The sequence below is a fragment of the Hyposmocoma kahamanoa genome, unplaced genomic scaffold (assembly GCF_003589595.1).
Source record: "Hyposmocoma kahamanoa isolate Upper Pololo Valley unplaced genomic scaffold, ASM358959v1 210, whole genome shotgun sequence".
Classification (NCBI taxonomy): Eukaryota; Metazoa; Arthropoda; class Insecta; order Lepidoptera; family Cosmopterigidae; genus Hyposmocoma; species Hyposmocoma kahamanoa.
The window spans coordinates 3720743-3734850 of record NW_020653731.1 but is presented as its reverse complement, the minus strand read 5'-3'; the positions used below and the strand labels follow the sequence as shown (position 1 = coordinate 3734850).

The following is a 14108-nucleotide window of genomic DNA, read 5'->3' as shown; positions in this document are numbered from 1 at the left end:
AGACTTATTGATAATGCGAAGTTTTGAATGCGGTTAGGGTCTTGAAAGGTTAAAACTTGAATGAAAGGCAACCAACAAAATTTGTTAAATTAGTTTTCGATATTCGTTACATTGATATTTTTCAGACTATATCATTAAAAGATGTGTATATATATTTATACAGTGTGTAATCGTTAAATGTGGCCAGGCGATTATTCCGAAAATATAAAAAAAAATTAATTTAAAAAATTTAAAATATAGTTTCGAACAACTGCTTTGAATATAAAATTTTATACTTACTTAAAAATAAACATCACTTTGTTTATTCAATTAATAGATAGTTTTATTAATTTATTTATAGCAGTTTCTTTTAATGAGCGTTTAATGTTGAAATTTTGGATATTTCTAGTTTTATTTTTAACAAGGTTTTAATCCTGTTTTACTGATTAGGTAACGTATTTTCGATACCAGTTTTAAGGTTTTTAATAACGTTTATATTGGCGGAATAATTGTGACGTCACACTTAATGATTACACCCTGTATGCTACTATCTGTACTATTACAACTATCTGTATTACACAGAGTCGAATTTTGTTCTCCAAAAATGCTACTAAGAAGTATTAATATTCTGGCCTAAACTTTCATCAGTTTTGTTATATTTACTAAGTCTCCGGACACCCAATATATCCCTTTTATAACTTAGAAGTAGCCGTAAGCATTACGTAAGTGGCTCTAGCATTTTCCTCCTGCTCAGGTTCTTGTCTAAAACACCTATGAGACGTATCAAATTGTGTTGGTTTCTTTAACATCTTCCTTACAAACCATACTAGGCCGATAATAATGACCATTAAGCCTAAAGCTACGCCGATCAAAGCTGTGTTCAATCCTTTAAATCCTCCTTTCATTTCCAATGAACCTACGGAATCTAAAATCTGCGGAACAACACATATAGGGTGCACTTCATTTACTTTATATTTAGATATTGTAGCACAAACTTCATAAGGGCCCCTTATAAAACCTGCCATAGAAATCTCTAGAGATGTCTGACATGGGGTATCTTTTTGGGCAACTAGAGAACCCCTAGAAATAACAGCTACGACAACATAGCAGTTGTAGAACTGTGGATCGGAAAGGCGTTGTGAACGTGGAAGAACGTATGGTCTTGGATGTAGACCCATAAGGTTAATGAGAACAGTGAGGAGACCGTCACTTGTGATGTTGGATCGGACTTCGGAGACTCTGCAACAGAAATAAAAGAGGTTAATGTCGAATTCTTTGGTTCTCGGCGATTGTTACACATTGAAAATGAAAGTATTTTTTGGGATCTAAGTCGACTAAAATTTAAGAAATGTTTGTTTTCCAAAAGCGTCTCAGCGACAACAAAACAACTTCTACTACAGTCAGGTAAGAGGAACATACTTTATTTTGAGTCAAATTTTTTGAGCTCTAGAAAGATACAGATAAGAACAGATAGTCTTATAAAATATTTCAAATACACTAAACTTGCTGTTGTTTATCAGCCTTACGTGTTTTAACAATCATTATTCATTATGGTAAATTCAAGACTTACGATGCATCTGCCGAGAACTTACAAATTATACTGGCGTTTATCTTCCCCCAAAAGATGGGGTAAGAGTATTTACACATGGCGACTTTTGGTAGAATTGGACACTCTTAATAATAGATTACAGTAGCGATGCATTAGCTAATCGTCTACCTTTACACACGCGCGCGCGACTTTAAGCAGCGACTCAAACGCGCGACTGCATCGATACAAACGCGCGATTGCATCGCTACACTTGAGATTTATGAACGATTGCATCGATGCAATCGTTTATTACTTTGATGCAATCGATTATAAATCTCAATACAATCTATGCAATGCAATGAAATGCAAAAAATGCGATGCAATCGCCTATAAATCGTGAGTGTACTAGGGTGTAGAAAAAATAAATATGAGGATTTAGATCCGAAAAAATAGTTTCATTTCCAACGAAAGAGATTAAATTATTAATTTTTCAAAATGTGTTACAATTTTAAACAACTTTTTTTGACAGCTAACGCCACCATTTTGTTACAAGTATTATAATTTATGTGTACTTATATTAGAAATTTTTATGGTAATTAGAAATTTCGAGAATATTACCTTACAAATTTATACGTAAAAAGAATAAATGCTTCTTTATTGCATACAAAAACAGAAACAGACAAAAGTGTTAGCAAACAAGCGGTGATAATGTCTTAAATAGTTATCTCCCAAAATTCAACACCCACAAGATTAAACTAAAGGGATACAAAATAAATAATGAGTACAACACAAATGTGTTGTTTAAATTTAATGGAACCTTTAATTCCGACATTATCGATTTATAAACAGGTGATTCATTATTTATAATCATGTCAACATAGTAACTGTAAGTGAAAACTAAAAAGTGTGACGATATTATTGTGACATATTTATTCAGGTGACTATACAGTGAATAAGGCAAGTTTTTCCTAGAGCTCAAAACATTTGACACAAAATAAAGTATGTTCCTCTTAACCCACCTGACTTTATATTCCAAGAATTTTAAATAATATAAGCCTGGTGGTAAACATTTGAATATTCCAAAACATTCGGGAACATTAACAGACAGTCAAGAACATTTTGGGTTTACCTCAAAGCGTCTCTTTCGGGCGACGATGTAACAGGAATCGGAACAACTGTGCCGAATGTAGCTCGTTGTCGGACGAGCTGCGGCTTTCCACACCCCAACACTAATGCGAGAGGTATGTCGGTGTTGTCCATCTCTTCTAGAGCTATACAGAATCTGTGAAAGTGAGTGCGCTTTGTTTATAGTCCTGTTTCTATTATTACAATAATAATTTAGAACAGCTCTATAGACGACATAGCGTGTGGATAATACGAAAACTTGTAAACGTCCTATGAAAGATAAAGAACGACAAGCGCTTAGTGGGCAGTTTAGTAGCAGTAGAGTTCATTGTGAAAGAGTGCGTCCAATGTAGTACTGCCACCTTACCTATTTCTGCCGCAAAGCCGTAATGTCAGCATTACTGTGTTCCGGTTTTGAAGGGTCAGGGTGCTGGTGAAATTACAGGCACATGGAACTTGTCAACTTATGTTTCAGAGTAACGGGCGCAATGGTAGTGCCCCTCAGATCTTTGCAATTTAAAGCTCTGAGTGGCACTGTAACTGTTATGGCCTGTCCATAACGTATAGCTTACCATCAGGCGCACTACTCGTTCGTCACGTCACTTGATGTTATATAAAGAAAAATCTATGCTAACATCTATTTGGTTTGCTTAGTTATCGCCATTGTTCTGCCATTTCAAAAATACGCTGGCTTTGCTTGACCTTTTAAATATTGTAGACGCAAAACTCATAGGTTTTCACAGTCTAGCGAAACAATCACGTGACGTGTTTTTGTTTCGGCAATATGTATGTCATTACACCTATCATCAATTTGGAGTGCACAAAAGGAGCCTCCCAGCACGACGTGCTATTTCTTTTTCCTGTACATCTGTCGATCGACAAATCCCTTTCACCATGATGGCAAGCATTATAGCGTATGCTATCGATACGATAAAAAGAAAAATAATAATTAGCAGTCATCTCGTTAAGACCCGAAACTATTTGGCGTACCTAGCTCATGTCAGGCTAGAAAGATTAAGTTTGTAATAGCTGGATATACGGTTTGAAATCTTCGCTCTCCACCTGTCCACTCTCCTGCTGCTGATGCCCGGTATCTTTGGGTACGCAGACGACAGCACAGTGGCGGTGAGTTATGTGCCAGACGCCCGAGACAACAGTGAAGAGATCTGGTGTAAGCGAGAGGCGATGGTCACCCGGTTGAACCTGAGTCTGAAAGCTGCTTCCGACTGGGGAGATGCTAACAGGGTCAGGTTTAATGCGGCTAAAACACAGGCGTGTCTTTTCTCATCAAAACGGAGTCCCCTACACCTTACTCCGACTTTCCGAGGTGTATCCGTGCCGATAAGGGACCACCTTGAGCTACTTGGACTGGACTTATCATCCAACCTCAACTTTGGGCGATACATCGAGGGCAAAAACTGCTGCCAGAAAACTAGGGATACTTTTCAAGGTCAGGCGGTACTTCACACCTGAACAGCTTTTAAATCTATATAAAGCACAAGTTCGATCCTGTATGGAGTACTGCTGCCACCTTTGGGACGGCTCTGCCCAATACCAGTTAGCTGCCTTGGACTCGGTGGAGCGTAAAGCAAAGAGACTTATTAACAATAATCCTCTTGTGGAGTCGAAGCTCCAAAATCTCGATCATCGCAGAAAAGTAGCCTGCTTGTCGGTTTTCTATCGGATACATTTCGGGGAGTGTGCGCAGGAACTTTTCAATTTGGTTCCGCCCTCACCGTTCCTCCTTCGGTCGACTAGAAGGTCCAGAGCACTCCATTCTTATGTCGTTGATATTCCACCTATTCGCACTAAGCGCTTTGCTTCCTCCTTTCTGATGCGTACGGCAAAGGAATGGAATGCTCTACCGGCATCTGTATTTCCCGAAAAGTACAATTCGGGGCTATTCAAGGCTAGAGTGAATAGGCATTTTTTAGGCAAACGCGTCCCATCGTCGGTCACATCGTCGCTTAACATCAGGTGAGATTCTGGCCAAGCGTGTGTCTATTATATATATAAAAAAAATAAAAATAAAAATAAAATGTCTATATCCCCATGCTTAGAGACTGTTTTATAAAAATTACTACTTACAAGTTACAGAGTTGCGCCCTTAAAACGCATTTGGAAGAATTATTTTACAGGTTTTATAATATCCAGCGACGGGACGAACAAGTCGTGCGCCTGATTGTAAGCTACACGCCTGTCCATAAGAGTTGCATTGCCACTCAGAGCAATCACAAAGAACCCGTCACCCTGAGACATCAGTTGACATGTCTCATGTGCCTGCAATTACATCAGCACCTTTACCCTTCAAAACCGGAACACAGTAATGCTGACATTACAGTTTGGTGGCAGAAATCGGTAAGGTAGCACTACTACCCTGGACGAACTCTTTCATAAGGAGCTCTGCTGCTACTTAAAACTACTTGGTATATCAATATTTTCATAGGAATCATGTCCCTATACATCTTCAATATCCTTCCAGACAGTTTCCGGCTTGTAAATTTCATTAACAATTGATAGTTTTGCGAATAGATTTCAAAATTTCTGAGTGACAGGTGATCTTCGGAGTCTACTTATTTCGTCAGCGAGCTATGCATTAATGTCATGGTACCTCAGGTGTCTTGTCTTTTCTCCGAAAATTACCTTCTGCTCGACAGATCGGCTAGCGCGGTGGACTGATTTTTTTTGATTAACGAACCGAAGTTAAACAATTGCCTTTAAAATTATTCAACTTAGTATTAAAACTACTCACTAATAACACTTAAATCAAATTTTAGAAAATACAGAAGTTCTATTAATGCAATGTGAACAAACTACGTAATAAAATCCGTCAACAGACTTCTGAAAGAACGTTAAGTCAAAAACCAGTACAATACCAAAAGAAATAAATGCAAATATTAGTTCACAAATGAAAAGGGCTGAAAAGAGGAAATTAAAGAGCAATTCGTATTCATGAAAAAAATATTTTTTAAGCCACGCCACATCTTTTCCTAATAACAGCCTCTATAATTTCCCAAATGTTCCCGCTGTATTGTTTTAAGTGACCCCATTTTCATAAATAAGGCTCATCACTCATCAGACACTTCGCTAAAGCATCAGCGATTTACTCAACGTCCAGAAGTTAAATGTATCCGAAAAAGCTTTCAACAATACGTTTTATATCTGTTATTAGAGTCACAAGCATTCTAGTATTAATCATGTTTCAGTGCAGTGATAATTGACAAAAAGTCGCATGCAGGTAACGAGTATTTGTACTTGTAAAATACACTATCAGTACTGACGAACATTATGATTGCTGCCACCATAATGTTAATATTCACAAATATAAAGAACACAACTTCAACTGATTTCACGATGCCTGACCACGTTTACAACGTGGAGAATAAATTTTCTCTATACGAACATTGCGGCAACAATCAATACTTGTGCTTCTATTTATGAATCTTCTTCATCGTTACACCAAATTACCGATTGCTGGTGCTACGTATCATGGTGTGTGGTGGGTTTAACAATTTATTATTCTAATGTCAACCTAATTTACGAAGGATCATATTTACTTTAACTTTTTAATCAAATTTTGAAAGGAAGTATTTATACTTCAACTCGGTATTTTAGCTACCATTGTTCATAATTCAGAAGTAAATATTTGTTCAATTATTTTGGATTTTAATGTGAGGAGTGGATAGAAAACTCATTAATCTTCAATAAGTCATTAGCCAATATAGATACAATACAACAACAATCTCACATACGCACGCACTCGCATTATTGCATTATTATTGTTATTTTTTATTCCATACACCCACGCAGTTTCACCCACGCACACATCTCATGCACTTACAGATTCATACAGATATCGGTATCGGTAGATTCATACGGATATCAACACGCACAAAAACACCCACACCCACTAACACACACACACACACACACACACACACACACACACACACACACACACGCGCGCGCAAACATACACCCTTTTTCTGCCTTTTTTAATTTTTAATTATATAGTTTCTTTTTTAAATCAGTTTTCAACAAATTTTAACCTGGATAATATTTTATAAGGCGCAAACCATTTACGATACATCTAACTCAACCTGACTCCTAAGACACAGACTCTAGTCTAGTTTAGGAGCCAGTGTATTCTCAAACCTTAGCGTATGCCTTTTTCATTGTATATTTAGTAACAACTTTTTATGTATATTAGTGATAAGGCTAAAAAGTTAATAAAGATATTATTTGGGAATTAGTAAATGTCTATTTAAAACTGAGAATTCTATCTAAGTGAATAAGTAGGTGAACGAGCGTTTCACGTTACGTGAAATACATCATCAAAAGTGCCTGTATCATACACCAGAACTAATTTAAATAAATAAAATAATAAATAATAAATGACGCACACACTCACAACCCCGCACTAAGGCGACTTTATACCGAAGGTGCCTTGGACACACACACAGACAACCACAAACGAAACCCAAACACACGGACCTCTGCGTGGCAGACAGGGTTTCCCTGTGAGTGTGAAAAACAAAATGCTCTGAAATGCTAAAGTAAAAAATATATTACTGTCTTGTCATAAGGATACTTACGTATACTGCTCTAGAGGATCAATCTTCAGTCCTCTCAATACAATATTGGCAGGAGCAGATCTATGACAAGCCACGTGTTTAGGCAGACCTCCAGCTCTTGATGCTGTCACGCCTGTACACCTGTACCGACGAGTCGATGGGGGATCTAATGTCCAGGATAGATGGACCTCTTCATCGTCGTACCACGCGTCTATGAGACGTACCTGGGTATTAAGTTGGAAAGACTTGTTTAGTCTTGGAAGTTGCTGATTAAAAGTAAATCATCAAGTATTATTAGCCTTAATATTCCATCTCAAATAATCTTGATTTCAAGAGTAAGCAAATCACACTTGAAATGATTGATTAAAGCCTACTACTCGTTCGTAAGGTAGATTCCCCTGAAACTCTAAGGGTTGCTCTTTGTATATAAAGATTTATAGACATTGAACATTTACAATATTTATTTCAAACATCTTACAGTGGTTACACCCGGCGACTTTTAGCAGACTATTAGCAACATCGATGCAAACACGCGACTGCATCGATAGAAACGCGCGATTGCATCGATACAAAACCCGCGATTGCATCGATGCAATCGCCTATAAATCCCAAGTGTAGCGATGCAATAACGCATTTGTAGACGATTAGCGACTGCATCGCTACTGTAGCGACTGCATCGCCGTGTAATCGCCGTATGCAACCGCTCATCGATCGAAATAACCTGCTAGTGCCAAACGGATCACTACCATAATTTTTTGTCGTCTAAGTTTAGGAAATGAAACTATTTTTCCGGATTTACATCGCGTATATTTGTTTTTTCAAACAATCCGTTTTAGTTTATTCTAATTTCTATTAAAATTAATAATAAATAAAAAATTCATTCAATAAAATAATTTGTAAAACTTAATGTAGCGTAAATTGGAATGTTTTCTTTGTAAAATTAAAAATAAGGTATTTAATTAATAACTATTGTAACTATAGTGAAAAAATAGGGTGGTTTGCATCAATATTAGACATAACTGGTTGAAGACTGTACCACCTCAGTCAACCGTGACCATGGGATCTGTAAAGGGCCCGGAACGTCGGTTTGTTTGAAAAAACACATATACGCGATGTAAATCCGGAAAAATAGTTTCATTTCCATTGTGTAACAATCGCGAAAACCTAAGAACTCGATATCTAAGTTTAGTATCAAGGTTTTGTTTCACAATAGTTTCAAAACTCGTAAATGGCAGATTTTGAATATCTACCGGAACCTTACTATAGAATCGTACATTATACATTGTCATCGCCATTATCGGGTTGTTGGTTTATCTAATAGAAAGCCGTCTAACTCTGCATCTTTCATATCGTTCTTATATGTTATTGCGGTGGTGGAAAGGAGCCTCCCCGTACGACAAGCCATTACTTTCCAGTACGTCAGGTGCAACTTGGCACACGATAAAAAGAAGATTATATTCTTAATTACCAAAATCATTACAAATTATTACCTTAGATTTAGAAATAGGCAAGTCCTCTTCACTTGGCACTTCTAATTCTTCCTCGTACACATCATCATCTAGCCCGTCTTGTTTATCATCATAAATATCAACAAATTTTTCATCAACGTCAATAGTATTCATGATTACTTTATCGCCTTTCTCTTTCACATCTGCTGTGTTATGTTCGAAATCATCACAAAGTTTGTTCTTGGATAATCTTGAAAGTAACGCGCCTTCCAAATGTGGCGGCGTAGCACAAACTGCTGCAGATTTGTCAACTTGGGACAAATTTTCAGCATCGCGAAGCCACCTTGCGAAACCAGCCATTAGGCAATCGCAGTTGAGTGGATTATCTGTAACATAAATTGTAATGTTATTTTTACTGATATTATTGCTTTGTAATTTAATCGCAAGGGCTAATTTAACGGAGATGATTCTTAACATTTTCATGAATATCTCTATTTAGCTGTTTAAAGATCGTCAAGGCTCCAGTCCTTGTAGGAAGCTCAGTCATAAAATGTATATTTATTTTGCTTCTACTTTTACCGTTTGATTTGAAAAGTAATATATTATAAATAAAATTAATTTGAATAAAATTAAATATTGTTTTATTTTTCCCATCACAAATAGGCTTAAGATTAGAAAGACTAATAGAAGATAACAAAATCGAGGACGCTGGTTTGTGAGAAACCGGTGCCTGAGATAGGTTAAGAATAACCTGTAGTACAGATCACTAGGCACTAGAGGAACCCTGAGTCGTGGCTACCATGGACATACACATAGACAACCACAAATTACTCCCAAACTCACGAGAGAAACAAATATAGGCCATACAAATATTTCTCCTGACACGAACCCGGGGCCTCTGCGTGGCAGACCAGCGCAGGCAACCGTTCGGCTACGGAGGCAGTTCACTATGAAAGTCCGATGACATTACAATAATAAGTTTGATCTGATGCTGCAAGCAGAACAGTCTGCAGTCATCCCACTCCTCAACTACTCACAACTGAACAATGGCGACTGAGCTCATTAAATTGGTCTCGACGAGTAGTTGTCTTTTCTAATGATACCAAACGGCGCGACGAACCAGTCGTGCGCCTGTGTGCGCGGCCATTGTGTCCGTCACCCTCAGATATGATATTTCCTTGTGTCTGTAATTTCCCCTGCAACCTTACTCTTCATAACCGAAACGCAGTAATCTTCACGTTACTGCTTGACGGCAGAAACAGGTAAAAATAAAAACTTAAAAGTTTATTTTTGGTAAATTTATTATGTTTAGTCTTGGAACAAAAGTTGTAGTATTTTACAAGCAAGGGGGCGTTGCCATTATGTCGTAACGTTTTATGTATCGTTGGACGACTGCCGCGTCTACCCAATTCCCGTATCACGACTACCCATCGTGACTGTCGTGGACGTTTATTTTATCGTTGAACGACTGTCGTGTCTAACTGTTCCCACTAGATCGTGACGACAATTCATCAGTTTACGGCAGCCGCCTTGTCGTTTGCGCGGTAGAATCGTTTGAAACTGCGATTATCTGTCAACACATTTTTATCGTGACGTGTTATTTATCGTCAGACGACTGTCGTTCTAGCTGCTCCCATCGTCATGACAGTCTGTCGTTGTAAAGTTAAAAAACCATGAACGACAGTTAATCGTGTTGTACTATATCTGAACAACTTCATTTAAATATATATAAGTCACGACACTTTAAACTGCACGACTATCTGTCGTCACGATACAATGACAACACGTCCTAATCCTGTATAGGGTAATATTCAGGTTAGTTAGAAATATTATTTAATATTTCACTATAGTACATTCAAACATTAAAATAATAATAATCTCAGTACAGAGTACTAAAAAAACCGACCTCAGAAGTACGTGGAATTAATCTATTTGCTAAGTTTCATTGAAATATACCCTAGTTCGCCACTATACAGGACTTGATACTGGAGATAATAAAAATAGGTTCTCACTACGACACTACTCAAAGTATATCGAGAGAAAAACGCCTTGAATTGGAGAAATAGCAAATCAAGTAAATAATTGCTAAAAGTAATTGCTCCTAAATTAAAGTCAGGCGCTATTTATAAAAATGAATCTTCATGCGTGTACAGCCACCCTTGGAGGTGGTTGATTTTCTTCAAAATAAAATGGGACCACCATGGAATTGCCCCCTTTCCAACAAAAAAAGAATCATGAAAATCGGTTCGCAAATACCGGAGTTATCGCGTAACATACATACAAAAAAAAAGAACATACAGTCGAATTGAGAACCTCCTCCTTTTTTGAAGTCGGTTAAAAATTACCACCAAAATTAGGTAACGAAAACGAACCTGAAAATTACACCATAGTGCTTTTTTAAAACAATGCGAGGACATAATATAAGACCAAAGAAGGAGAATGTATAATAGGAAAAGTAAACAAGCTTTCCATGACAAAATTTTGCTTCTTGTTTTAAATTAAGCGGAGTACAGTCCGTTATTGTATTTTTGCTCTTCTCACTAGTAATCATTTTCGCGAAAAAATACAAGAAAATAGAAATAACAAAAGAAAACTTCAAAGCACTCTCATTTATTTTACCGCCTTTTTAAAAGTATGTGGTGGCAAATTCATGCACCTTAATTAAAAACAAAATAAGTAATACCATAGACAATATTTTTTTTTAATTTTAGCAATTGCGGACACTGATGCTTAACAATAAAATTGTTCTAATAATGTTATATTGATAACTCGGAATTTCATTTTCGAAATGAATATTTTAATCTACAAATCTATTTAATTGAAATGATTTTAAGTTATTTTTATGTAACAGATCTCGTTTTAGTACAAAATCTCGGATTCTCGCGGGTATAACTTTAAACCTTTTTTTCTCTTTATTTTAAATATTAAAGGTTTTTTTTCTCAGTGAATAGGCAATACCACTAACGTTCTGCGTTACATTGTTATAATATATTTAGCAATTAATTTATATAACGCCTAAAGTCCGATTCAAGTTACACCGTTTTGAAGAGCGTGGCAAATTCTTCTTCGGATTCTCGTTTTCTCCAGGTAGGATGTACACATCATCTTCTTTTTCTAGTTCCAATATGTTTCCAATACTCCGTCATCAAGAGCTATTGCAATAGATGCCAACTCAAATTGTGAAAATTGCAATTAATAGCACAGCCTTATCACTCAATAGAAAAATGCAAAATAACAAAAAAAACCGGCCGACGCACGGTAGAACGACACGGCACTGACAAGACACCGACACTTTCTCGTTGAAGAGTCAGGAACTGCATAAAGAACTGGCTATTTTCATCTTCTAGCCGTGCACATTCCGCCATCACATAGCGTACGTCCTCTATGCGGTAACACGTTCCGCACTTCAAGGAAATAGCTTTCTTCATTAAGTAACTAAAACTATTTAGTGGAATATGTTCAGGTCGAATCCTTAGAGCCATGACAATGGACACTTACACCAGCACCCGCAAACCAGGGACACCGCACACTTTGAAACTAACAATTCAATTGGTAATTGACTAAACACGGCCTTAGATATTAGTATCCACACCGTTTCTACCACGTATCTGTTAAAGTGTCGTATCACATAATCGTAGTGGCTATGTCAAAAAAAAAGTTAAAATATAGGAAATAAAATTATCGAGTTCTTAGGTTTTCGCGATTGTTACACATAGGAAATGAAACTGTTTTTCCGGATTTAACTGTGACCATTCAACCTTGACTATGGGACTTGTAAAGGTCCCGAAACGTTGATTTGTTTGAAAAAACGAATATACGCGATTTAAATCCGGAAAAATAGTACCATTTCCTAAAAAAAACTATTTTTTCGGATCGAAATCGTATATTTGTTTTATAAACAAACCAACATTTCAGGCCCTTTACAGGTCCCATGGTGAGGGGTCCCATAGTCACCCGTGACGTTTTGATTGTATATGTCGTTCGATGTGCTGCCATCTAGCGGCAGTAGCAGAAAGACGAACGATTAATGTTTTCCAAAAAAAGTCAACCATATTGCAACGTTTCAAGGTTTACATTCGTTTCTTATAACAAAAAAGTCTATTACGCTAAACAGAAAATGGAAAATTTAGTGAAGTAAAACAAGACTAACGATTATATAAAACGGCACCGTGGATAATATTACAGGTGTGACTTTCATTTTTTCACTCCAGAATAGCGAAATTATGGCATTTTTCCACGGTTTTCGAGATTTTGCGCGGAATAGTTGACATGATCATAACGTACAGTCAAGTGCACTTCAAGCTTTACACTTTGTACATACTTTGGACCGTTCTGTCGTAAGCGACATAGAGTTGGATTTAAGTCTTAAGTGCCAAGCTTGACGTGCTTTTGTATAAGTTATCGATTTTATAACCTATTTTTATCAGTCCATGAATCACATATTTGCTAAAATACAATAGTTCTACGATTTTCTTATCGCCAACTGATGATAATGAAGTTAAAAAGACGATCAAATTGCTTAATAATGCACACTCAACAGGTTATGATGAAATACCTAATAACATCATTAAAGCCTGCTCTGACGAATTAGCTCCCACCTTAGCACAACTCATTAATTTGTCTTTTGAACATGCAATATTCCCACCAACTTTAAAAAATCAATAGTGAAACCACTTTTCAAAAAAGATGATAAACAAAATTTGCAAAATTATCTACCTATAACTTTGATACCTGTTTTGTCTGAGGTTTGGGAAAACATCTTACACGCGAGGTTGATGTTATTTATTATCAGGTTTCAAGTGATAAGACCTGACAAGACAAGACAAGTCCACTACTTTAGCTTGTTATTCGTCTATTAGAGAGATTTTAACTTGTATGGATAAAAGGATACCTGTCACTTCCATTCTATTTGACATGAGTAGAGCATTTGATTTTGTATGTCACAAAACATTGCTATCCAAACTGGAACTGTACGGAATGCGTTGTAGGGCAAATGATTTAATAGCTGATTACCTTCATGGGAGAACTCAATACGTGGAAGTAAACAGTGTCAATAAACATTTGGAGTACGTTGCTTGCAGATCTAACTTTAAAATTAATAGTGTTGGGTTGTCTCAAGGATCAGTCCTGGGTCCTTTCTTATTTATTATGTATGTTAACGATTTGCCCATGGTCACATAATATCCATGTACCATGCGGACGACCTATCCATTGTAGTTTACAAAAGACCGAGACTTGATTTAGAATTCGAAATTAACGAAACTATGAAACGAGTAGTAAATTGGTTGGAATGCAACAACCTTCTAGTCAACAACCTTAAACTTGTCAAAAACTACGTTTCTACAATACCTAAATCACAATAAAAATCCTGCTAAACTCTCCATAGCACACAACAATAGTCCCATAGTAGAGTCAACCACAACGAAGTTTCTTAGCATCATGCTCGACACACAT

General features: G+C 36.8%; 1 protein-coding gene across 1 annotated transcript in view; it reads right to left on the bottom strand.

Moving 5' to 3' along the window:
* Window positions 1-358: 358 nt before the first annotated feature.
* Window positions 359-14108, bottom strand: part of LOC113227494 — a 195842-nt gene continuing 182092 nt past the window's right edge. Inside the window, exons 9-12 of the mRNA XM_026460433.1 lie at window positions 8697-9040; window positions 7228-7430; window positions 2637-2789; window positions 359-1218 (exon numbers count right to left, since the gene is read on the bottom strand). Of these exons, the coding sequence (XP_026316218.1) occupies window positions 672-1218; window positions 2637-2789; window positions 7228-7430; window positions 8697-9040 (1247 nt within the window). The 3' untranslated portion in view covers window positions 359-671. The remainder of the gene's footprint in view (window positions 1219-2636; window positions 2790-7227; window positions 7431-8696; window positions 9041-14108) is intronic.